This window comes from Podarcis vaucheri (genome assembly GCF_965113315.1).
Source record: "Podarcis vaucheri genome assembly, chromosome: 4".
In the NCBI taxonomy this organism is placed as follows: Eukaryota; Metazoa; Chordata; class Lepidosauria; order Squamata; family Lacertidae; genus Podarcis; species Podarcis vaucheri.
Genome location: NC_138762.1, coordinates 4,557,162 through 4,580,887, shown reverse-complemented (window position 1 = coordinate 4,580,887; position 23,726 = coordinate 4,557,162). Strand labels below are relative to the sequence as shown.

The 23,726-nt window shown below is 46.5% G+C and overlaps 2 protein-coding genes across 11 annotated transcripts in view; one reads left to right on the top strand and one right to left on the bottom strand.

Annotated features, from left to right (window-relative positions):
* Positions 1-1,955, bottom strand: part of RHOG (ras homolog family member G) — a 48,759-nt gene extending 46,804 nt beyond the window's left edge. The window contains exon 1 of the mRNA XM_082219610.1: positions 1,627-1,955. Coding sequence (XP_082075736.1) covers positions 1,627-1,680 — 54 coding nt within the window. The 5' untranslated portion in view covers positions 1,681-1,955. The remainder of the gene's footprint in view (positions 1-1,626) is intronic.
* A 3,020-nt stretch (positions 1,956-4,975) lies between these two features.
* The window catches only part of STIM1 (stromal interaction molecule 1), a 113,331-nt gene continuing 94,580 nt past the window's right edge, over positions 4,976-23,726 (top strand). For 2 of the 10 annotated variants that reach the window (XM_082219174.1, XM_082219175.1), the window contains exon 1: positions 5,505-7,152. In XM_082219174.1, the coding sequence (XP_082075300.1) occupies positions 7,044-7,152 (109 nt within the window). In that variant the 5' untranslated portion in view covers positions 5,505-7,043. Of the gene's footprint in view, positions 4,998-5,315; positions 5,458-5,497; positions 7,153-23,726 lie in introns of those variants that run through there. The other 8 variants (XM_082219171.1, XM_082219170.1, XM_082219166.1 and 5 more) reach the window with 8 other exon arrangements.

Genomic DNA, 23,726 nt, shown 5'->3' with positions numbered 1-23,726 from the left:
GAATAAAAAAATCTCAAAGCAGTTTACAACACATTAATGCAGTAGATAAAACAACCCAGAATAAGGTATGATTGAAGAAAGTAAAATTTAAAGTATACATTCAAGGCAACATAACAGGAAACTAAAATATTATCTTAAAGATTTCAAAGCAAAACATTGCGAAGGAGGCCAACTACAGAACTCACATTTAAAGCAGCAAAGTTTTTCTTTAAACCAGTACTGGTATTTTTAAACTGTTTTTCATTTAAATACAAGAACAGCATATAACTACAGTAACTTGTCCAGTGGTACATTCTTATTAAGTTTCATATGCAGTATGTAGTATAGAAACAATACCTTTATTTATGTATTATCCGCAGAGAATCTTGTGTTGGGGGGTGGAATAAAAGTCTCTTCCATCTTATTTGGAAAGGAAACGGTAAGAAGCCAAGTCTCACCAAAAGTGTTTCTCTTTGAAATGCCTTTAATTACCCTTCTGTGGCCAGTAAGGCGTTCTAATAGAGCCAAATATTATCTAACCAGGTTTCCCAGTGGTGACTGGGAGCAGCCGCCGAGACCCCATAACACCAGTCCTGAAAGATCTTCATTGGCTCCCAGTACGTTTCCGAGCACAATTCAAAGTATTGGTGCTGAACTTGAAAGCCCTAAACAGCTTTGGCCCAGTAGACCTGAAGGAGCGTCTCCACCCCCATCATTCAGCCCGGACACTGAGGTCCAGCTCCAAGGGCCTTCTGGCGGTTCCCTCCCTGCGAGAAGCGAAGTTACAGGGAACCAGGCAGAGGGCCTTCTTGGTAGTGGCGCCCGCCCTGTGGAACGCCCTCCCACCAGATGTCAAGGCAATAAACAACTATTTTACTTTTAAAAGACAACTGAAGGCGGCCCTGTTTAGGGAAGTTTTTAATGTCTGATGCTGTGTTGTTTTTAATATTTGGTTGGGAGCCGCCCAGAGTGGCTGGGGAAACACAGGCAGAAGGGCGGGGTATTAATAATAAGTTATTAGTATTAGTATTAGTGTTAGTGTTAGTATTAGTATTATTTATGTAGACTGTTTCTAATATCGGGCTATTGTTAATCAGGCTGCTGATAACAGAAAAGTATACTAAATCTCTTCATTTCAGGTTATAACGCAACAAAGTTAACCAAAAAAATGCAAACATTTCAAAAGAAAACATTACGAAAGGAAGTCAGATTTAAAATGCACATTTTAAACAGCATAATTTACAAGAGAATCAATTATTATCCTCGGCATATAACATGGTGCCTGTGGGATGGCTCGGTCAGTAGAGCATGAGACTCTTCATCTTATGGTCATGGGGTTCAAGTTCCACGTTGGGCAAAAGATTCCAACATTACAGGGGGTTGGACTGGATGACCTTCGGGGTCCCCCCAAACTCTGCAGTTCCGTGATTCAGTATCTATCTGCTGCTGCCAATCCAATAGCAGAGGTGCCCAAACTTTTTTCAAAGACAGCCAGATTTGATGAAATGAACATGTGTGAGGGCCGACCAAAGTTGTTGCGCTTTTTTTTAGGCTTTTACCCAGGACATATACTATAATAATAATTTATTGTTTATACCCCTCCCATCTGGCTGGGTTTCATGGCAAGCAGCAGCTGTGGACGCTCACCCTTGATGCCTTGGGTCTGCAGTCAAGATGGATGGATGGCCAGGAGGACCCCATGGCAGCTGTGGTCCCATTCTCCCCTTCTGTGGACCCAGGGCTGGAATTTGCCAGGAGAGATGATGAAGAAACCTGGCAGGAGGTCTGGAAGGAGCCTGCTGCCCTCTAGAGGGGAGAGATGCACAGAGTGCAGGGACAAAAAGTTGTGCGTCTGGAATTCCCCGCACATAACTGGAATACTGCAGTCAAAAGCCATGTCTGGGTGGGAAATCGGCTAAATGTCCCAGAAAATCCAGACGTCTGGCAGCCGATGTCGCCAGTGCCATTTCCCACAACGTTTCTCTCCGGATTTCCGCTTTTTCGAATACAGCATCCCTAAGGTCAGGACCAGGGACACGGGTGGCGCTGTGGGTTAAACCACAGAGCCTAGGGCTTGCCGATCAGAAGGTTGATGGTTCGAATCCCCGCGACGGGGTGAGCTCCCGCTGCTCGGTCCCTGCTCCTGCCAACCTAGCAGTTCGAAAGCACATCAAAGTGCAAGTAGATAAATAGGTACCGCTCCGGCAGGAAGGTAAACGGCGTTTCTGTCCACTGCTCTGGTTCGCCAGAAGTGGCTTAGTCATGCTGGCCACATGACCCGGAAACTGTATGCTGGCTCCCTCGGCCAGTAAAGCGAGATGAGCGCTGCAACCCCAGAGTTGACCATGACTGCACCTAATGGTCAGGGGTCCCTTTACTTTTACCTAAGGTCAGGACCGGCCCTGCAATGAGGCAGCCGCCTCAGGATGCAGATGCTGAAGGATGGGGAGTGGACAGAGCTGCGAGTGCTGTGCAGGCTGCCTTGTACCTGCAACGGCCCTCAAGTGCCCTGGCAAACACTGACTAGAGTAAGCTTCCATGGTTTCAGCCTATTACATCAATCCTGGTCCAACAGAACTGGCTGCTAGTCCTGGTCCAATTTAAAGGTCTGGTTTCGACCTATAAAGCCTGAAACAGCCTAGGACCATAATGTTCCAGGACCGCGTCTCCCCACAGGAACTGACCCAGACTCTGCGTTCCTCATCGGAAGCCCTTCTTCATGGTAGCAACACAAGAACAGGGCCTTTTCTGCAGTGGCTCCCCGTTTGTGGAATGCTCTTCTTATGAAGTTTTTAATGTGTTCGGAGAGGGGATTCTATTAGTAGTAGTAGCAGTGGCCAGAGGATTAGAGAAGATCCGTCTACATCCCAATCCCAAAGAAGGGCAGTGCCAAAGAATGCTCCAACTACCGCACAATTGCACTCATTTCACACGCTAGCAAGGTTATGCTTCAAATTCTACAAGGAAGGCTCAAGCAGTATGTGGACCGAGAACTCCCAGAAGTGCAAGCTGGATTTAGAAGAGGCAGAGGAACCAGGGACCAAATTGCAAACATGCGCTGGATTATGGAGAAAGCTAGAGAGTTCCAGAAAGACATCTACTTATGCTTCATTGACTATGCAAAAGCCTTTGACTGTGTCGACCACAGCAAACTATGGCAAGTTCTTAAAGAAATGGGAGTGCCTGATCACCTCATCTGTCTCCTGAGAAATCTCTATGTGGGACAAAAAGCTACAGTTAGAACTGGATATGGAACAACTGATTGGTTCAAAATTGGGAAAGGAGTATGGCAAGGCTGAATATTGTCTCCCTGCTTATTTAACTTATATGCAGAATTCATCATGCGAAAGGCTGGGCTGGATGAATCCCAAGCCGGAATTAAGATTGCCGGAAGAAATATCAACAACCTCAGACATGCAGATGACACAACCCTGATGGCAGAAAGTGAGGAGGAATTAAAGAACCTTTTAATGAGGGTGAAAGAGGAGAGCGCAAAATATGGTCTGAAGCTCAACATCAAAAAAACGAAGATCATGGCCACTGGTCCCAAATAGAAGGGGAAGAAATGGAGGCAGTAAGAGATTTTACTTTCTTGGGCTCCATGATCACTGCAGATGGTGACAGCAGTCACGAAATTAAAAGACGCCTGCTCCTTGGGAGAAAGGCAATGGCAAACCTAGACAGCATCTTAAAAAGCAGAGACATCACCTTGCCAACAAAGGTCCGTATAGTTAAAGCCATAGTTTTCCCAGTAGTGATGTATGGAAGTGAGAGCTGGACCATAAAGAAGGCTGATCGCCGAAGAATGGATGCTTTTGAATTCTGGTGCTGGAGGAGACTCTTGAGAGTACCATGGACTGCAAGAAGATCAAACCGATCCATTCTGAAGGAAATCAGCCCTGAGTGCTCACTGGAAGGACAGATCATGAAGCTGAGGCTCCAAGACTTTGGCCACCTCATGAGAAGAGAAGACTCCCTGGAAAAGACCATGATGTTGGGAAAGATGGAGGGCACAAGGAGAAGGGGACGACAGAGGACGAGATGGTGGGACAGTGTTCTCGAAGCTACAAACATGAGTCTGACCAAACTGCGGGAGGCAGTGGAAGACAGGCGTGCCTGGCATGCTCTGGTCCATGGGGTCACGAAGAGTCGGACATGACTAAACGACTAAACAACAACAAAGTAGTGGCATATAAACTGAATAAACAATAACAGTAATGATTATAACAATGCACACAAACCTATATTTTTAGCTGTTCTTATTTTATTTGTAAGCCGCCTTGAGTCCCTATCAGTGAAAAAAAAAGGTGGGCTATAAATGTTGAGGTTTATTTTCCTCTTCCCTCCTTGTCCCTTTTTCTTTGTGTGTTCTATTTATCAGATGCCAAGGAAATCAACAACTATCTGACTTTTAGAATACATCTGAAGGCAGCCCTCTTTAGGGAAGCTTTTAATGTTTAATAGACTATTGTATTTTGAAATTCTGTTGGGAGCCGCCCAGAGTGGCTGGGAAAACCCAACCAGATGGGTGGAGTATAAATAATAACATTATTTTTTATGTATGTATGGAGGGAGGGGGGCCTGCAGGTAGGGGGGCATATTGTTTTGAATTCAAGTAAGCCACTCTGGGAGTTTTTTTTTTGGCTGAATAGCGGATACAAATGTGAATAAAATAAAGAAACGCAAGCAGGACACCCCCGCACCCCTCCATTGGTGCAGTCCGAGCGGAGCTTCGCCACTTGAAGCTGCAAGGAGGCTGCGCTCTCTCTCCTTTTCGCCGCCGCTAGAGGCCGCTGCCGGGCAAGCCGCGCGCCGGGCTGCCATCCGCGGCGCTCTATTGGCTGCCGAGGGGATGGAGTGGGCGGGGCCTCGTAGCCCCGCCTCCTCCTGCGAGAGGAGCGCCGAGGCCGTCGGAACGACGAGGAAGAGACCAATAAGAAGGGCGGGAAAGGGGGGGGGCGGCGAGCGCGTTCGTGGGAGATACCACTTGGGGACGCGGGAAGAGCGAGAGAGCGCGAGTGAGTGAGGAGCGCAGGCGCGCGCGCGCGGCAGGAGGGGAAAGAGACAGTTCGTGGGAGAGTCCATTGCGGCGGCGGGGGGCGGCGTGCTGAGGAGAGACCAATTCGGGGACGGGGGGGGGAAAGAAGCGAGGGCCGGCCGCCCCAGTGCCCTGTGCCTGAGAGAGGAGAGCAGCCCTCGTGGGGCTATTTGGGAGGCCAGGAAGGCCCTTTGGGGGCGGAAGGGGTGTGTGAGGGGGGGGTCAGCTTGTGGGGGGGCATATTTTTTTGAGGGGGGGCGTTGTGGGGGGGCATTTTTTTTTGAGGGGGGGCGTTGTGTGGGGGAGGGGCCTTCACCTGAGGAGGAGAAGAGGAAAGACCCACCCGCGTGTGTGTGTGTGGGGGGGGACATTGTGTGTGTGGGGGGGGGAGTGGGCGTCAGCCAGGAGCTCTTACCTGAGGCTGCTGCACCTGTGGGCAGGTGAGGCCTCCCTCCTCCGCCCCCTGCTTCCCTCCCTTCCTGGCCCAGCCAGGAAAAGCTCCTCCTGCTCTGGAAGAAGGAAGCCAGCCAGATCCTGGGACTGTCATCAGGCTCCTCGTGGGACCCGCTTCTCGGCGGGGTGGGGGGCTTGCTTCTGGCCTGACGGAGGACCCTCCTGCGGAAAAGCCACCAGGTGCCTTGAGAAGACCCGTGGCCGGACTTGCTGGGTCGCCTTCCCCCGAGAGCTTAGCAGGATTTTTAAAAAAAACAAACCCAAAAGACACGCAGAATCTTTCGACCTGACGAAGCTTTTTATTTCTTGCTTTATTTTCAGCCTTTGACACACAGCCTGGCCTGGGGGAGACTCTTCTGGACAGCTGGGTGGAAGGGAAGGAAGTGGCCCAGGATAGTCTGAAAAGGGATAAAAGGGATTTCAGGGAGTGATTTTGTGGAGCAGAGAGAGAGAGAAACAAACAGACAGACAGAGAGAAATATCGCTTTGAAAGTTGCGCAGAAGCCAAAGTTTAAATGGATTAAATGGTTTGGCGGCCTTCAGTTGGCGGAGTGAAATACAGGGGACGCCAAGCCGGGAAGGTCTGATCCAGGTGGTCGCAAGGCTGCTGTTTCTTGCCCCTGAAAAGAGCGCAGGAGTCTGATGAGAGCGGGTAGCTGGTCTCCAGACGTTTTCCTTTCCTTTGGTTCTGAGGAAGTTTTCTTTTTGATAGGACAAAAGGGGGCAACTTGTGCAACAGGACCCCCATTTCCTTAATCTTTTATCTGGCTGCCGTGTTCCTCTTCCACGTTTTCTACATGCTGCGTGCTGTTGCTGCTCTGAATTCACCTGCATGTGCCTCTCTTTGCAGAGAGATTTCCTGAGTTCCGTTAAAAGTAAATGCTTGCTAGGCTTTTAGCAGTCAGACTGAGACTCCTGCGGTGTGAAGACTGAAAATCTAGCTTGGCAAATAATGTGTGTGTGTGTTTAGAATCTGTTACAGTTCTATTATACCAGGCATAATCTGGTCTCCTCTAGTTCTGAATCCGCTAAACTGTTCTAAACCTGCTGGCAGTTTTTGGGATGTGCTTGGATTACTACTTCATTGGTTGGGTTGCTTCAGCAGCCTAGTACATAATTTGCGAAAGAAAGCAGCCAAGCCCAGAGAATATTTTTACTAATTTCCCAGTTATGTTGCATGTTGAAAACGGATGCTTTTAAGCGCTTAGGATTTGTATGACACCCCCACTTAGAGGTAAGACGAGCCTTTCAGCGCCTGTTCTGCGGATATAAGAAAAGGTTTTGGGAGGCTGTTGGATCTGGGGCAGAATTTCGAGCTGTGTTCAGCGGCTAGGGGAAAAACTCCTTAAAGCCTTTCCAACCTTTACTTCTGCAGCTTTTGGAAACAACCTGGCTCTACTTCTGGGCTAGTGGACACTTCCTGTACTCTTTTGGAATATAAGAATCCAAGGACAGAAAGAAACAGGACTCGGAGTATCCCTGGGAATCTGGACTTCTTTTTCTGTTGGGAACCGATGCCGAGGAACTCCTGACACACGAGAAACACTGAAGGGTCTCCTTTGCCAGACACAACATGGATGTATGGTCCAGAATAGCCATATGGATCCTTTGCGGCTTCCTTCTGCACCATGGACAGGGGGAGAGGCCCCCAGGCACCTACCTAGACGATGCCACAATAGCAGGTAAGGAAAAAGTTGTGGGTAGGGAGCCAGTTTTGCCTTTTCTTAATTCTTTGGGGTATAAAATAATGTTCCTTCGGGCTGCTGGCAGTGGGCTCTTTTCATTCCTGGGACTCTGCTTTGAAGTTGAAGTTGTGAATTGTTCTTCCCTTCTTGGAGGTTCGGAAAAGAAACTTGTAAAGTATTTTGGAGCTCCCTTCTCGCCAACCTGCGTTCTGGTGTCTGCTTAAATCCTAGCTATTTTTGGTGGTCTTATACTGGCGTTTTTTTCTAGCGTGCCTGAGAGTTTCCCCTCCCCAACTCTGCAATGGTTCTTTCTGTAGGCAATTTCAGGCTAGGAAACAAAAAACACTACGCATCTTGAAATAGCCTCCCAGAAAGGCAGCTAGCTTGAAGTAAAAGTAGTTATTTCCTGCTTTACATAGAGGAGAGAGAAAAAGAGCAGATTTTTTGTGGAAGAAGTGTGCTTTCTATGTAAAACCTGCTGATTTTTTTCAGAAGAAAGATTTGACTGTTTCAGGCTTGAGGTTTAGCTGTTGAGTGTCAACTGTCCTCTTTCCGTTGAGTTAAAGAATGTGACTGTAGGTGCAAACAGTGCACTCTTATCAGGCATTGGGTAAAACAGAAAAGTATTTAGAACACATCTGCTGTATCATATCTGAGCTCCAGAATATAGTAAAGGAGAATCCACTGTTGCCTGCTTGTTTGTGGTGTCAGAGAATTCCTATAGATCTAGGGAAGCCCCATGCAGGAGATTGATTTGCGAAGCGATGGCCAGGATGCACAGTTTTGCCAGTTTCTCATGGTGAAACTTCCCATAACTGCATCGCAGGTCTTTAAAATAGCTGCATGTCAGCATAACCTTAACTAACGTAGGTTTATCAAGTGGCTTGGCAGAGGGATAGAAGGGGGGGGAGAGGGGGGAGGTTGTAAGAGTGTCAGAGTTGGAATCTTTGCACACCAGTTTCTAAGTGGTTTTTCTTGCTGGAATTCCCAAGAGGAGTGGGGAATGTCCTTGTTGACCTTTGATTGAGTGGACCCTGAGTTTCTCTCTCCTCAGTTGACAAGAGCACAAATAAGTGTTGAGGAAGAGGCAGCCTGTTGCCATTTCCTGAGCACTGGACTGTGGAATTCACTGCCACAAGGAATAGACACTGTTTATGGAGAGGAGGGTGACAGTTCTAGCATCCACTGTTAGACTTCGTATAAAAGAGGAATGAAAACTAGATGCTGGCAAACAAATGACAGGTTGAGATTATCGCGTTAGTAGTAACCTACATGTGAGCGCATGATCCAGTGTGGCAGTTCTTATGGTGCATTACACATGTTGCCAGTACCGAACCCCACTTGCATCCTGTATTACTGCCACAGAGAGGTGAGCAGTTATTTTTACATAACGTGACTTCCACTGGGTGTGGGCAAATATTAGCGAACCAGCAGCAGTAATTTCCTTGGCATTTCTAAGGCTTCCCAGCGGCAACCACATTTCTGGAAACACTAGTTTCCCAGTATGAAAACCCTTAGCGGCTGGTTCTTCTAGTAGTGTCTGCGGGCCTTACTGGCAAACCGAAACTCCTTTATCTCAGGTGCCAGAACTTTAAACGAGCTGGGAAGCCAAAGCCTTCAGCCACAGCCACATAAAAAACTTGTTAGTCCTATTCTGTGCAGAACATGCCTGGCTTAATTTGGTTTCAAAGTTTTCCTGCTTGCCAAATTTGGACTTTTGCAGGCGTTTGCTTGTTGAAAGTGACAGCTGTTGCTTGGAGAAGCAGATGTGGAGAGGTGCTGGAGGGCTTATGTAGGAAGGATGTTCTCTCTTGACCAATGGATATCTCAAGCAACTTCCTTCTTGGGGTGCTAAACACTCAGCAGAAATACAATTTGTTTCAGATGATTTTTTCTGTGAGGACTAGAGATCTAACTAGCTTGTGTAGTGTTTAGAGCAGAGCTTTCCAAACTGTGTGTCACAGCACGTTAGTGTGTCATCGTGCGAACACTCCCCACGCCCCTCCCAGGGCTGGAAAGGGGTTAGCTTAACCTCTGGTTTGCTAGTAAAACTGAATTGCTGTGTCACGAAATGATGCATGTAATAATAACAATAATTAATTTATGATTTATACCCCACCCATCTGGCTGGGCCTCCCCAGCCACTCTGGGCAGCTTCCAAGACATATTAAAATACTGTAATATATCAAACATTGAAAGCCTCCCTAAACAGGGCTGCCTTCAGATGTCTTCTAAAAGTCAGGTAGTTGTTGTTCTCTTTGACATCTGGTGGGAGGGCGTTCCACAGGGAGGGCGCTACTACCGAGAAGGCCCTCTGCCTGGTTCTCAAAAGTGTCTCACAAGTGTGTCACCAGCATGAAAAGTTTGGTAAGCTCTGAGTTAGAGTGTTTGGACCAAAACCTGAGAGATCAGGGCTCAAATCCCCCACTCAGCCATGAAGCTCACTGGGTGTGGGTGACCTGGTGTTGTGGGGATTCAGGGAGAACCATGTACACCACCTTGAGCGCCTTGGAGGAAAATGTGGGCTACAATACAGTGCGGGTTTGCAGCGATCAGCCTGCCAGTTGATGTGCGATACAAGGCTGACTTCCTTTCCTAACCATGTGCAGATCTGGTCATGTGCCCTTCCCCTTCCAAGTCTTGTTGAGTCTCACTTAGCTCATCTCTCCTGTCGGAAAAGGACCTGCAGGAGCAGTGATGAATTTCAGCTCTACGGGATAATCGCTTTTTTACAGCTGGCCATAAACCGGTTGCTTGGGCTTCTGATACTTAGCATGACAGCCAGTTACCACACCTGCTTCTTTACCCTGCGCCAGATCAAATGTTTATCCAGCATGTTTTAAAATAATTACAATTGTCAGGACTGTGGCCTCGCTTGGCAACTTGTAACGCTCAGGCTGTCAAAATTACTCAATGTCCCCATTGCCCCCTCATTGTCAATACCTGTTGCGAGAGGCCAGCAGGAAGGAGGTTGTGTTCAGGTGTTGCCCTTTTCAGGTGCGTAAAGAGCTGCCAGCCTCCTCTAAGCTGAAAACACCTATTTTCTTCTTCTTCTTCTCCTTCTGTTGTTTTCTATCCTCTTCATCTTGTGTGGATTTCCTCTGGCTTTTCAGTATTGAAAGTAAATTCTGAAGCCCTGAAGTTAACACAAGTTGGGCAGACTCCAGGGCAGAAGAAGAATAGGCGCGTTAGGTGCTTTGTAGTGGGGTTGCACTTGCTTGAACAGACTGTCACGGACATGCATCTATATCTGCTCAGTGTTTAGAATCACAGGAGGTATGCATACTGCCTGGAGTATCCATTGCTCGAGGGAGGCCTTCAGTGGAAATTGCAGGGACACTGCATGTGGAGACATGGTGAGAGTTCCTGAAGAATATGTTCCTCAAAAAGTGCCGTGCTACCCGTGCCTGGTCTTTTGAGGGTAGAAAAACTTTTTGTGGCAAGATGCAGCTTCATTATATATCTCCAGAGGGTTGCATAACATTTAACCAGTTTTTTACCTTGTGCAAAGCCTCCCCCCCCCTTATTCAATTGGTGAATAAAAATACTGTAGGCCTTACTGCTTTTGTGAAAATCTCTTTGACTAATTCTGTGCCACCTTCAGGTTGCAGGAGAGTCTAAAAGAGTACGCTATGGCATCATAAATATTTCCGTACCACATTGGAGACATCTAAGCAGCTAAATTTGGCAGATTTGGCAATGCTTTCAAAAGGCCTTCCTGTAGCTGCACTTGTGCCTGCTGGCTTACTCTGAGTCATGTTTTGGGGCTTGTGACGCAACCGGTGGGCTCTGCATGAGGAAGTGGTTAGAGTATCTTGATGCTGGCACTGAAGGACCCAGACTTTCCCTCCATCCTGTGCAGGGCTGTTTCCTTGGAAGTTGATGCTGGGTTTTAAAAGCATGATGCCCTGAAGTCGGAGGTATACTTTCCCAGCCTTTAGCCATGGCAGGCAGGGAAGCTGCAGTGAACTGGAAGAGTCCAGACTCTCTGCCTTGCTCAGCTTTTCGCAGTGACTACAGACTCTCAACCCCGTTCCTGCTGTGATGCTCCTTTGAACAGAAGCTGCAGCAGCAGTTGCTGGAGGTCAGAAGAGTCGTGCTTCCCGCTCATCTTCTTAAGCTCAGCAGCATCAGCTCAGAAAGTGATTTTGAGTTAACTTCTCACTGCCCCCACTCAGCCCCAGAAATCATCATCAGGCCATACTGAAAGTCATCTATTGCTTCTGGAGAAGATTCATTCTCTTTGTGCCCTGAGGGGATAACTCCTGTGAGTTATCCTGAAAAGGGCTGCAACAGTTCTGTGGAAGTAGTAGACATTGATGTAGCAGTGATACTACGTACTGTTCTTTTTACTTTATAAGAACTACGTATTGAACTCTAGGCAGAGCTTTAAAAGACCTGAAGGTTTTCTAGTTCGTCCCCTAACTTGAGTAGGATTCTTTGAATCTTAGACTGCTAACAGCTCAGTTCTTTAAAATGTAGAAGAAAGGTCAGGTCAGCACCTTGAGTTGAGCCTGGAAGCAAATTGGCAGCAAGTATAGCTGCATCGAATTGGAAGCAATGTGGTCTCTTCTCTGTGCTCTAGTTGAAAGAAGAGTTGCTGCTTTCTGTGATAGTGAAAGTTTCCGAGCCGTCTTCAAGGGCGGTTCAATGTAGAACATATGTCTGTTGTGTGCATGATGGAAAGGAAGTCTCATTCAGTGAGGAAGGGCTGCAGAAACCCAGCACAAGGATTTGCAGCAGAGCTAGGGAAGCAACCAAAGGCTGCCTAGCCACTCTTTCAGGGAGAGCTGGACCCAACAAGTGGTTGCCGTAACTCCACACATTTGTAGCTGTGATTCCTGCATTGCAGGGACAGGTGTAAGGACCCTCTGGGTTCCTTCCAGCTCTACAGCTCTATAATTCTGTGATCTCTTGATCAGCTCTCAGATCAGAGGATACTGGAAAACAAAGTAAGGTGGCACCAGCATATTGATGGCCTTGCTCTTTCACACAGGGCTGCTTAATTGTGGCAGGTCCGTAGTTCAGATCAGCAGGATTCAGGGAGGACTTTTCAGAACGGCTCAGACCGCAGCCTCCTTCAATGGTAGCATCATTTCACCCAGCTGCAGAGTTTTGTTTATGGCTGCTGGTCCATGTGGCCCTCACCAGCCACAAAGGTCAAGGGTCAAGAAAGCAAGTGGGTGGACACAAGTCCCCAAAGACTTTGCCCATGTCCTCAGGAACCAATAAATGGAATGGATTCAATTGTTACTATTAAATTTATTCCCTGCCCTTCATCAGCAGGTCCCATTGGGGGTTACAACAATTTAAAATTCAGAGTTAAAAACAGTTTAAACATTGCTGCCTCCAGCTGTGGAGGCAGAACATGGCCATATTGGCTAATCAGCCTTTGATAGCACTCTCCTCCAATTATTTGCCTATGCCTCTCTTAAAGCCATCCAAGATGCTGGCCACAACAGCCTCCGGTGGGAGTGAGTTCCATAGTTTAACTGTGCACTGCATGAAGCTGTATTTTCTTTTATCTGTCCCAAATCTTCCAATATTCAGCTTTGTTGGATATCTGTGAGTTCTGGTGTTATATGACAGAGGAAGAAACACTTCTCTATCCACTCACTCCATGCTAAGCATTGTTTTATCAACATTGTTTTACTCTCTTTTTCTCTAAACTGAGAGTACTTTCTGGCACGATTCCACCAGAAGCAAACAAATTAAATGCTGCCCTGTAGAATAAGGATGTTCACACAGTTGTAGCTTGCTAAGAGGCGTAACCTCAGCCTCGAGGTGAACTTTGCATTCCTTTAAGTTCTCTTCTTGCAGTTAAACTTGGTTTGTGGCCGTCACTCATTCCCCGGATCTAGTGCAGAAGTTTCCTGCTTGCTGCTAACAAACCCCGAAAACAATTCAGAGGCTCTGGAACTGCAGCCTGTGTTTATTGGTGCTGAGAACCACGACTGAATTCTTTTCATTAATCAGCTTTGCTGCAGAAATAAAGCTTGATGCTGGATAAATTAATTCATGCACACTAAAGACCAAGCTCATTCTGCTTCAAATGAGGTTATTCTGGTGAAGGAGTCCCAGGATGACCTTCTGACATGATGGGCCAGATTACTGCGCTTTCTTGATTTAATTAGCCTCCCCCAAAGTAGTTCATTTAGGCTGGATAGGAAGATCAGAGAAAGTTAAATGGCTTGCGTGACTCTGCATCAAACACATTCACCCTTGTGGTGACAACGAAGTGCAGAGCCCAGGCGTTGAAAACACGTTCTGAACTTTGTATATTTAAAGCTGTAAATCATGCAGTTGGCTATATTCTGCTCTACCTGAATCTTGTTTATGAGGACTGGATTTGGTGGAACATTTTGCTGGGCTGGTGTGTACCTGCTGGCGTTTCTGGGGAGCCTTGCTCTGATCATTAGCGATCTGCCTTGTTCCAGTTGAGGTTTACATGTCCATCTAGCCGGCCCACTGCTATGAGTTAAGGATATAAGAAGAGCTGGACCAGCACAGTGGCCGACCAGATACCCCAAAGGCAAGGCCAAAACCAGGATTTGAGTACAGTGGTACCTCGGGTTAAGAACTTAATTTGTTCTGGAGGTCCATTCTTCACCTGGAACTGTTCTTAACCTGAGGTACCACTTTAGCTAATGGGGCCTCCTGCTGCTGCCATGCCGCTGGCGAGCAATTTCTGTTCTCATCCTGAAGCAAAGTTCTTAACCCGATGTACTATTTCTGGGTTAGCAGAGTCTGTAACCTGAAGCGTCTGTAACCCGAGGTACCACTGTACAAGAGTAACTCTCTCCTCCTGCGGCTTCCAGCAACTGGTATTCAGAAGCCTTGCTTCCCCGACTGTGCTGGCAGAGCCCTCTACTCCACTGATTTGTCTAATCCTCTTCTAAAGCCATCTGGATTGGCAGCTGTCACTGTCTCCTGTGGGAGCGAGTTCCATAGTTTACCTAAGCACTGCATGAAGAAGGACTTTCTTCAGATTGGCACCAGCTCTCCAGCTTCTAAGGTTGAGGAAAGCCTCCTGTCAATTGTTACTTGACAGGGATTGAACCGGAGACATTCTCAATGAAAAGAGCTGTGCCCAGCTTGAAAAATCTCCTGTTTTTTTTTTGTAAATGAACTGTGGGCAGCACGCTTCATTCTTTCCAATACAGGGGTACCTCGGGTTACAGACGCTTCAGGTTACAGACTCCACTAACCCAGAAATAGTACCTCGGGTTAAGAACTTTGCTTCAGGATGAGAACAGAAATCGTGCTCCAGTGGTAGTGGGAGGCCCCATTAGCTAAAGTGGTACCTCAGGCTAAGAACAGTTTCAGGTTAAGAATGGACTTCCATAACGAATTAAGTTCTTAACCCGAGGTACCACTGTAGCTGCTCTTGAGTCTTTTTTCTTTTTTCTTTTCCTTCTCCTGCAATGAGGCTTCATTTTAATATTTTAATGTTCCATTATTTTAATGTTGTATTTTATTTTTGTTTTTAAGTTGTAATCACTCATCTTGTTTTTATTATTGCTTGTAAGCCGCTCTGAGCCCGGCCTTGGCTGGGGGGGCGGGGTATAAATAAAAAATTATTATTATTATTAATATTCTACATGGATTTTCAGTTTCCATGTCATGTTTTCCCATAGCTATATGTCTCATTCACAGGAATCATTCCAAAACTACTACTATGAAACGTCTGCAGAATTTGCAGAGGTGTTTTTGTTTGTGCTTTTCTAAATAATTTTTTTAAAAAGACATTTTAAACATGATCTGAGCCAGAAAGGCTGGCTAAATTCACAGTTTACTTCTGAGTCATCATACATTAAAATCATAGCTCTAATGCACGTAGCACAAATAAAAACATCAAATCCCAAAACTTGTGCTATAAATTTTTTTTAAAGAAAAGATTATTCATTATTACAGTATTGCAAAATTTGGGTAGGATGGGATACAGGAACACGGAGGTAAAAGCAGGTTAATAGCTAAGAGGAGAGCAGCAATGGATGAGGATGAGTGATGGATCTGACTGAAACTGCAGGCGCAGAGCAATTCACACATTCCATCAGTGCATGCATTGAAAAAAGGTGACAGAGAGATGCTTGGAGCCCTTAGTAGGGGGAATTGAATGAACATATGAGTTGGGCAGTTGGTCCATTAAGCAGCAGCCCCCGCCCCCCCCCCAGCAGCGGCTCTTTCCAATCCCCCCCCCATTAGAAAAAGGAGGGAAGAGCACTGCTGTGCTTGCATCCCACTTGTGGGTTTCCCGCAGACATCTTTTCTGCTCCTGAGAGAACAGGTTGTTGGACTAGATGGGCCATTGGCCTGATCCTAAAGGCTCTTCTTAGCTTCTTATGCAACATTCTCTCAGACACGGAGCAATGGATCCAAACTACAAGAAAGAAGATTCCACCTAAACATTAGGAAGAACTTCCTGACAGTAAGAGCTGTTTGACAGTGGAATTTGCTGCCAAGGAGTGTGGTGGAGTCTCCTCCTTTGGAGGTCTTTAAGCAGAGGCTTGACAACCATATGTCAGGAGTGCTCTGATGGTGTTTCCTGCTTGGCAGGGGGTTGGACTCGATGGCCCTTGTGGTCTATTCCAACTCTATGATTCTATGATTCATCTTTGCTGTCTGAGATCCTTAGAAGTAGAGGGGTTGGGGGCTGGATCTGCGACCTGCAGAGTATAGACCCCCCTCCCTCAGGACTGCAAGGCTGAGTTTTGTAATACAGATTTTGCGCCAAATGGAAATAAGTTGTTTAAATTCTTCTAATCTCCGAATAATTGGGGCTCTTTTCAAGCATTCTCTGCCCAGTGTGGATGAGTACACAGGAGGGCATGTAATGTTAGAACGGTAAAGGAGCTACTTTCTTGATGAGTTTGCTTGTGTTTGTCCTGCACAATGGGAGGAAGTTTTTTTTTCTGACATGGACAATGGACACGGTTAGGTCTGCCGTCTTCTCCCTTGGAATTGTGACTTGGCAAAACGTCCTGCATTCCCTTCTGTTGGGATGGGAGGGGAAGAGGCAGGATGTGATGATGGCTGGTCTGCTAAATAGTAGTTGTGTGGTTGAAATCTGTCAATCCTGCTGTGCCATTTTCGCAGTTCACACAGGGCATTTGCAAATTGAGAAGTGTTTGTGGGAAACCTGCAAAGATAACTGAGCTGTTTTGAAGGCAAATCATGAAATCTGATTACTTCCGGTGAAGAGAAGAATTACATGTTGATATAACAACAACTTTCAAATATTGTAAGAGGAAAAGGAACCCCAAAATGCATACCACTGGACAGATGACCGGAAGCATTAGGTTTAAAAGAGAAACTGCAGGGAAGCTGAGGTCAGTTGTCAGGAAAGCCTTCCTGCCTTTTGCCCAATTCCACAATGACAGAAACTGGTAAAAAAAAATACTGTGAAATTTTCTGGACAAATTTGACTGGTCTGGGTGGATATTTCAAAAATATTAGAGAAGTGAACTCTGGGAAACCTGCATGTGACATATGTATGTGTGAAAGAGGTATGGAGGCACAAATGTGCGTAAGTTTTGTTAGTGAACAGGAGTGAAATGAGGCACTCCACTTCTCACTGATGCCAGAAGAGAGAGATGCCTGATGCTTTTATCCCTTGGCCTTTAGATGATGCTCTCCAACCCACCTATAGCTTGTGGTTGCCCAGTGTTCCCTACTCCATTATAGTGAAGTGGTCCCATTTGGTGTCCCCCCCCCCCACCTTGGGTCAATTTCTGGTCCATCAGCCAAGCAAAGTGACATGGCTGGGTGTTCTCTGGGACTCTGCTAGAAAGGACCACAGCTGATAGGAGAGCCACTTGGGTGAGCAGCTTGTTATTTATTTAGCATATTTTTAACCTAGTTTATAAGAATTCACAAGGCAGCTTCCAGCCATAAGTTCCATAAGTTAAAACAATATTATTCATAAAAGCATCATTGTACCAATTACAGAAGAAACACAGGCAATTAAATCCGCAGACAAAGCAGCCGGATTTGGTGCTGTTCTTTGAGACTTTCTCTTGGAATCGTTTTCTAGCACAACAGATTGTCATGTCATTGTCACTTTTTGTCCTTGTGCGCTTTGCTAGGTTTGTGCTTCCGTTTCAAGGAAGTTGTGTTGTGCAAACCCTTTCAGCGAAATTTGAGGCTCATGTTGTGGTGTGAGAGGGTGCAAATCCTCGTCAGGACACCCTCTAAGATTGCTGAGAACCCAACCATGAGCATCGTGATTGGCAGCACCGTGCGGAATGGGATTCATGCGTGTCAGAGGCACGTTCTGGGTATTATTTGGGACTGCTTTTTAAGTGATGAGAGACACAAGTCCTCACGGTGGGCTCTTCTTCCCCTTCCTCTTTTGGGGAAGAGATGTGTCTCAGTAGTAGAGTGCATGCTTTGCATTCATAGAATCATAGAATCTTAGAATCATAGAATCCTAGAGTTGGAAGAGACCACAAGGGCCATCGAGTCCAACCCCCTGCCAAGCAGGAAACACCATCAGAGCACTCCTGACATATGGTTGTCAAGCCTCTGCTTAAAGACCTCCAAAGTAGGAGACTCCACCACACTCCTTGGCAGCAAATTCCACTGTCAAACAGCTCTTACTGTCAGGAAGTTCTTCCTAATGTTTAGGTGGAATCTTCTTTCTTGTAGTTTGGATCCATTGCTCAGTGTCCGCTTCTCTGGAGCAGCAGAAAACAACCTTTCTCCCTCCTCTATGTGACATCCTTTTATATATTTGAACATGGCTATCATATCACCACTTAACCTCCTCTTCTCCAGGCTAAACATGCCCAGCTCCCTTAGCCGTTCCTCATAAGGCATCGTTTCCAGGCCTTTGACCATTTTGGTTGCCCTCCTCTGGACACGTTCCAGTTTGTCAGTGTCCTTCTTGAACTGTGGTGCCCAGAACTGGACACAGTACTCCAGGTGAGGTCTGACCAGAGCAGAATACAGTGGCACTATTACTTCCCTTGATCTAGATGCTATATATTCGAAAGGTCCCAAGTTCAGTCTGAAACCCTGGAAAGCCACTGCTGACAACACTGAGCCAGATGAGCCAATGCATTGTAAGGCAGTTTCCTGTGTTCCTGTTGGGCCTCAAACCTGAGGCCTCTTCAGATGAGGGGCACAGGGACCTGGATTCGGCAGCAAATCTCCAAACTGCTCAAGGATCCCGAGGAGCCATCAGACGTGCGCATTCCTGCCCCGAGACTGGCAGTCTCTCAGACCATATGGGGTATCAGCCCTGTGTTTGGGGTGTTTAATTCTATCCAGAGACTGGCAAGAAAGAAGCCTTAGCATCCAGGCAAAAAGGGGTCCCTTTTTACATAGCACTTAGTTAAACTATGGAATTCACTCCCACAAGCTGCAGTGATGGCCACCAACTTGGAGAGCTTTAAAAGAGGATTAGACCAATTCATGGAGGATAGGATTGTCAATGGCTACTAGTCTTGATGGCTCTGTTCTGCCTCTAGTGTTGGAGGTGTTGTGCCTGAGAATGCCAGTTGCTGGGGGAGAGTGTTGCTTGACCTCTGGCTTTGCTTCTGGACTTCCCATTACGGACATCTGGTTGGCCACTGTAAGAACAGGATGCCGCTGGGCCCCTTTGGTCTGATCCAGCAGCCAGGCTTTTATGGATTTGGCCCGCAATCTGCATTTCTTCGCTGCCAGTGTCGGAAGTTGGCTGCCTTTCCATGGTATGTCAGCAGAGCCGAAGACCAGGAGAGTTGAGCTTTGCATGCCAGACTACTAGAGAAGTACCTGCTTCTCTGCTTGGGCACAGAAGTTGGTTGTCCTGGATATAGGAAACAAAGCCACAGTGAGTGGCTGGCATTTGCATCCAATTTCAACTTCCTGTTTATTTCAGGTTTTAACCGCTGGTACCTCCAAAACAAGAGCTCCTAAAAAGGTTTCCCCCTTTCTACTCTTATGCCCTGTGCAGTGTTAGAAACTGGGACAGAAAAGCTAGGAGCCAAATGGCTCCTGGGACCTGGGTTGAGGGTGCCAAAACAGAATGTCTACTCGCCATGGGGGTGTCAGCAACACCTTTTTATTTATTATTTTGGAAAGCATGAACTAATACACAGTTCACATAAGTGACACATTGTGAGTATCATTTTTTTAACAGAAACTGTTAATACATGTTTAACTTGGTGTTTGCAATAAAAATATTGGTACCATATTTCAGTTTTCAAAACGCTCTACTCTTTATTGTTAAACGCCTTAACGTATGGTCTATCTTTAACATATACTTCGAGGCTTCAAAGCACATACATTACAGTGATCCTTGGGTGTCAGCCAGGTGCAAAAAATGGCACTCAGACTTTTTGAGGTGCTCGCAAGTGGAGAATCTTAAGGTGCAAAATGCTGCTAATTTTGAACTCTGGCCCTGCAGCCTTCAGCGTAGACCTCACCCACGATGACTACACCCCTGAGCAGTTGCTTGCTGTGTGTAGTTAAGGAGGCCTATATTTTCCATGTCTACATCTGCTTGCCTGGTTGCTTGAGCGGTTGAGAACAGGAAGTGATGGTGTAAATTCTATCCTATACTTAAATAGCCCAGCCCAACATATGTAAGAACATAAGAAGAGCCCTGCTGCATCAGGTCGATGGCTCACCTAGCATCCTATTCTCATGGTGACCAATCAAATGTGTGTGAGAGAAACCCACAAGCAGGCTCCAAGCACAGAAACCCTCTTCCCTCAGGTGTCTTCCAGCAACTGGCATTCAGAAGCATTGCAGCTTCTGACCTTGGAGGCAGAGCATAGCCTTCACGGCTAGTAGCCATTGGTAGCCCTCTCCTCCTTCATGAATTTGTCTAATCCTCCTTTAAAGCCACCCAAGCTGGTGGCCATCACTGCCTCCTGCAGGAGGGAGTTCCACAGTTTTAACAATGCGTTGAACTATATTAGAAGGCTGCTTCCCTTCGTGCTCTGTCTTGGCGTGGAGGTCGAGGGACAGGCCTTCAGGTTGTCTTCAAAATCCTTCACTGATAGGACTGTGTATCGTACATGGATTGCATGTTTTGCTAGAACAGTCAGCTGATTCTTCATGTTAATAATCAGAAGTTGAGAGGAGCTTTATGTGAAGGAACATAACTGCACTTAATTCACAGAGATGATCATGGTATGTTTGGGGTGGTGACCCATGCTCTGTGGATCAGGAAAAGGTGGTGACAATAAGGAAAAGCTCCCCTTCCCTTCTAATATTTTATTCTGTGCATTTTGTGAGGAGCACAGATCACTGGAAAAGGGTGCCTTGGGAATGCTGCACTCTTGTGAAGGTAAAGAATGTGTGCTTTGTTGTTTACATTTATGTCCCACATTTCCTTTAAGAGACTCGTGTGGCATACAAGGCTCTTCTCCACCCCCCACCCCCACCCCAGTATCCCCACAGCAACATTGTATGGCAGGTTAGGCTGAGGTGCAAGGTCAACCAGTGAGCTTGGTGTCTGAGTGGGGATATGAACGCAGATCTCCTCAGTCCTGACCTAGAATCATAGAATTGTAGAGTGGGTCATTGAGTCCAACTCCTTGCATTGCACTTAAAAAACCCCCACCAACAACCAATGAAGGAGAGTCCACCACCTTCCGAAGTTGTCCGTTCCAGTGTTGAACAGCTCTTACCATGAGTTATTCCTGAAGTTTAGCCAGAATCTCTTTTCTTGCTATTTGAATCCCTTGGTTCAGGTCCTCCCCTCTTGAGAAGCAGAAAGCAACAGCCCGTGCGACAGCCCTTCAGAACATTGAAGATGACTATCATCTCCTTTCAGTCTCCTCTTCTCCAAGGTGAACATAGACAAACTCCTTCAAACATTCCTCATAAGGGTCTCCAGACCCTTGATCATCCTGGACACCCTCCTCTGCACACATTCCAGCTTATCAATAGCCTTCTTAAACTGTGGTACCCAAAACTAGACATGGTACTCTTGGACTGATATGAGCTGGTCCTCTAACAACTACGTCACCCTAGCTCGTCTTCTGCATCCTTGACTTGTATGGTGGCTTAGCCCCAGACTGCTTTGTCTTCAGTGCTGCATGTATCCTTATCTTTGGTTAATTAATGTTGAAGTATTTATACCATGCTCTTTATCCATATGGGTACCAGGGTGGGATGCAGCAAAACACCAAACAAAATGCCATGCATCTTTGAGCTTTTTTGCCAAATTACTAGAAAGGTTACTGCACCAGTTGAATAAATTTGTTCCTTCTCTCTGCTTCTCCTCAACTGTGGCAGTGGCAGAGGCAGAGAGTTCAGCTGGAGTGCGCAATCTGCTTTCATGGGCCATCATTCTGACATGAAAATTCTTGACTCCCACTTAAGCCTCTGAGAGGTGCTTCGGACTTTATGTGGCAATAAACCCAAGCGAGTCTGGGTGGCAGAAACATTCTCCTTAAATGAGCAGTGGGCACGTGTTGGGGAGCATGGCTATTCGGCCAACTGGGACTCCCTGGAGACTGTTCCCAGCTGTGCTGGAATGTCTGCCTGCCCTTCACTGTTTACAAATGTGGTGCGGAGAACTCTAGCTTAGCTCTGCCAAACTCAGTGGCTATATAATAAGAGTTGCTTTGGCTTGGTTAGGCAATTTCTGGCATTGCACCCTCCTAAAAATCACAAAAGCAGGTCCTTCCCACATGCTTACTGTCTTAAAACAGCCAGGTACGAGGCCCAAGCAGAAGAGTTCATTATTTCATAGGCCACCTCCCACTCGCTGGACTGTAAACCGCAGCAGGATGGGTACCTGGCAAAGTGGGATCTAATCCATACAAAAACCTGATAATGAAAGCATACTTACTGTTCTATCACAGAAATGAAGGTGGGTCACTTCTGGAACAGAAGCAGACCTTTGTGGACTTGGTTCAAAGTGTGCTGTGCAAATAATTGTTTTGTTTACCTTTAACATACAACCTTTAATGGGGTCATTCCATATAGACCCATGTTTCATTTTCATGTGTAGTTAACGTGTTCTATATCATTTTAAAGACAATTTTCCAAAGTCCTTTATCCGTTTCCCAAAGTCAGTTTTCCATTATCCGGCAACGGTTTTTCAAAATGGCATTTTACACTTGAGTAAAACAGCCAGAAGCATGATGTGCGAGATGACACATAAGTGCTCTAATTTTTTTTCTGAGGTTTGTTTAACAACCTCTCCAGGAAGATAGACAAGCAGCTTCAGTGCTTCAGAGAGCATTGCTCTCCCCACAATTGATGCACAGCTATATCTTCCCATCCCACCCTCTTCCATAGCAGCTGTGTTAGGATATCACTGAAGTTCTTCCCATTTTGTTTCTCTAGAAAGTGGTTCCCTCTCTGGTGTACAGACCCCCTCCCCCATGTGAGTTGAGTGAGTGCTAATCTGACACCATTCACAAGACCAACCAGCCAAAAAAATAGTTGGGGTGCTTGGTGCAGTTCCCTCCCTGCAAGAAGCCAAGTTACAGGGAACCAGGCAGAGGGCCTTCTTGGTAGTGGCTCCCTCCCTGTGGAACGCCCTCCCATCCGATGTCAAAGAGATAAACAACTACCATACTTTTAGAAGACATCTGAAGGCAGCCCTGTTTAGGGGAGCTTTTAATGTTTAATAGACCACTGCATTTTAATACTTTGTTGGAAGCCGCCCAGAGTGGCTGGGGAAACCCATCCAGATGGGCGGGGTATAAATAATAAATTATTATTATTATTATTTATTATTATTATTATTATTATTATTATTATTAAATTCAAAGAAGTAACAATGATTTGCACATTTGTTCAAAATCCATTTAAGACTGTTTAATTAATTTGACAAAACGGATGGGCTTGATTGAGTGATACCAGCTCGAGTCTGATAGCCATTTCGAGATCTGATATCCATTTACACCTCCTGGGTCTCCCCCCCTTGCTTCTTTGCGCCCCTCTAGGCACTCCCTCTGCCCCCAGGGTGTTGGCCTCACCCCCTTTGGGAACCACTGCTCATATCCAGCCACAGCAGTCCATCACTACCACCTCTTGTAGAAAAGCTTTTCTCACTGGCGGGTGCAGCTGGACAGAGGAGAAAAAGCAAATTGCAGTGTGAAGGGGTTGAAAAGCTTCAAGGCGATTCCTGTGGTTTGCCTCCATTAACACACTTTGTGTGCCTGACCTTTGCCTGAGTGGCACTTGCCTTTTCCCTTCACTTCCCCCTGAACTGTAGCTCCTCTTTTCTTGAGCTGGTGGCAACGCAGGGCATTTTGGTGTGATTTCTCTGCAATGCCCTAGTAAGGAAAATGTTTTTGCTTTTTAATTATGAGTCGTGGAGTGGCGGGGGAGAGGAGGAGGGAGTGGGAAGAGGAATTTAGGTTCTTTTCAGGAATCCCTTATCGTTCCTATCTGCAGCTCTGCTGGGGATCTGGATTCTTCTGCGCACTCGGTTCGCTGGGACCAAATCGACACCAACCGGCCCCCACCAGAATCAAGCCGCAGGGCTGATTCCTTGAATGCTGGCAGCTGCGTTCCAAGGATTTATACCCTGCGGGTTGCATTCCTCAGTCTGGACATGCAGGCTGTGGGCTGGTTGTGGAGAAGGAGTTAAGATGAACCCTTCTGGATCAGGCTGA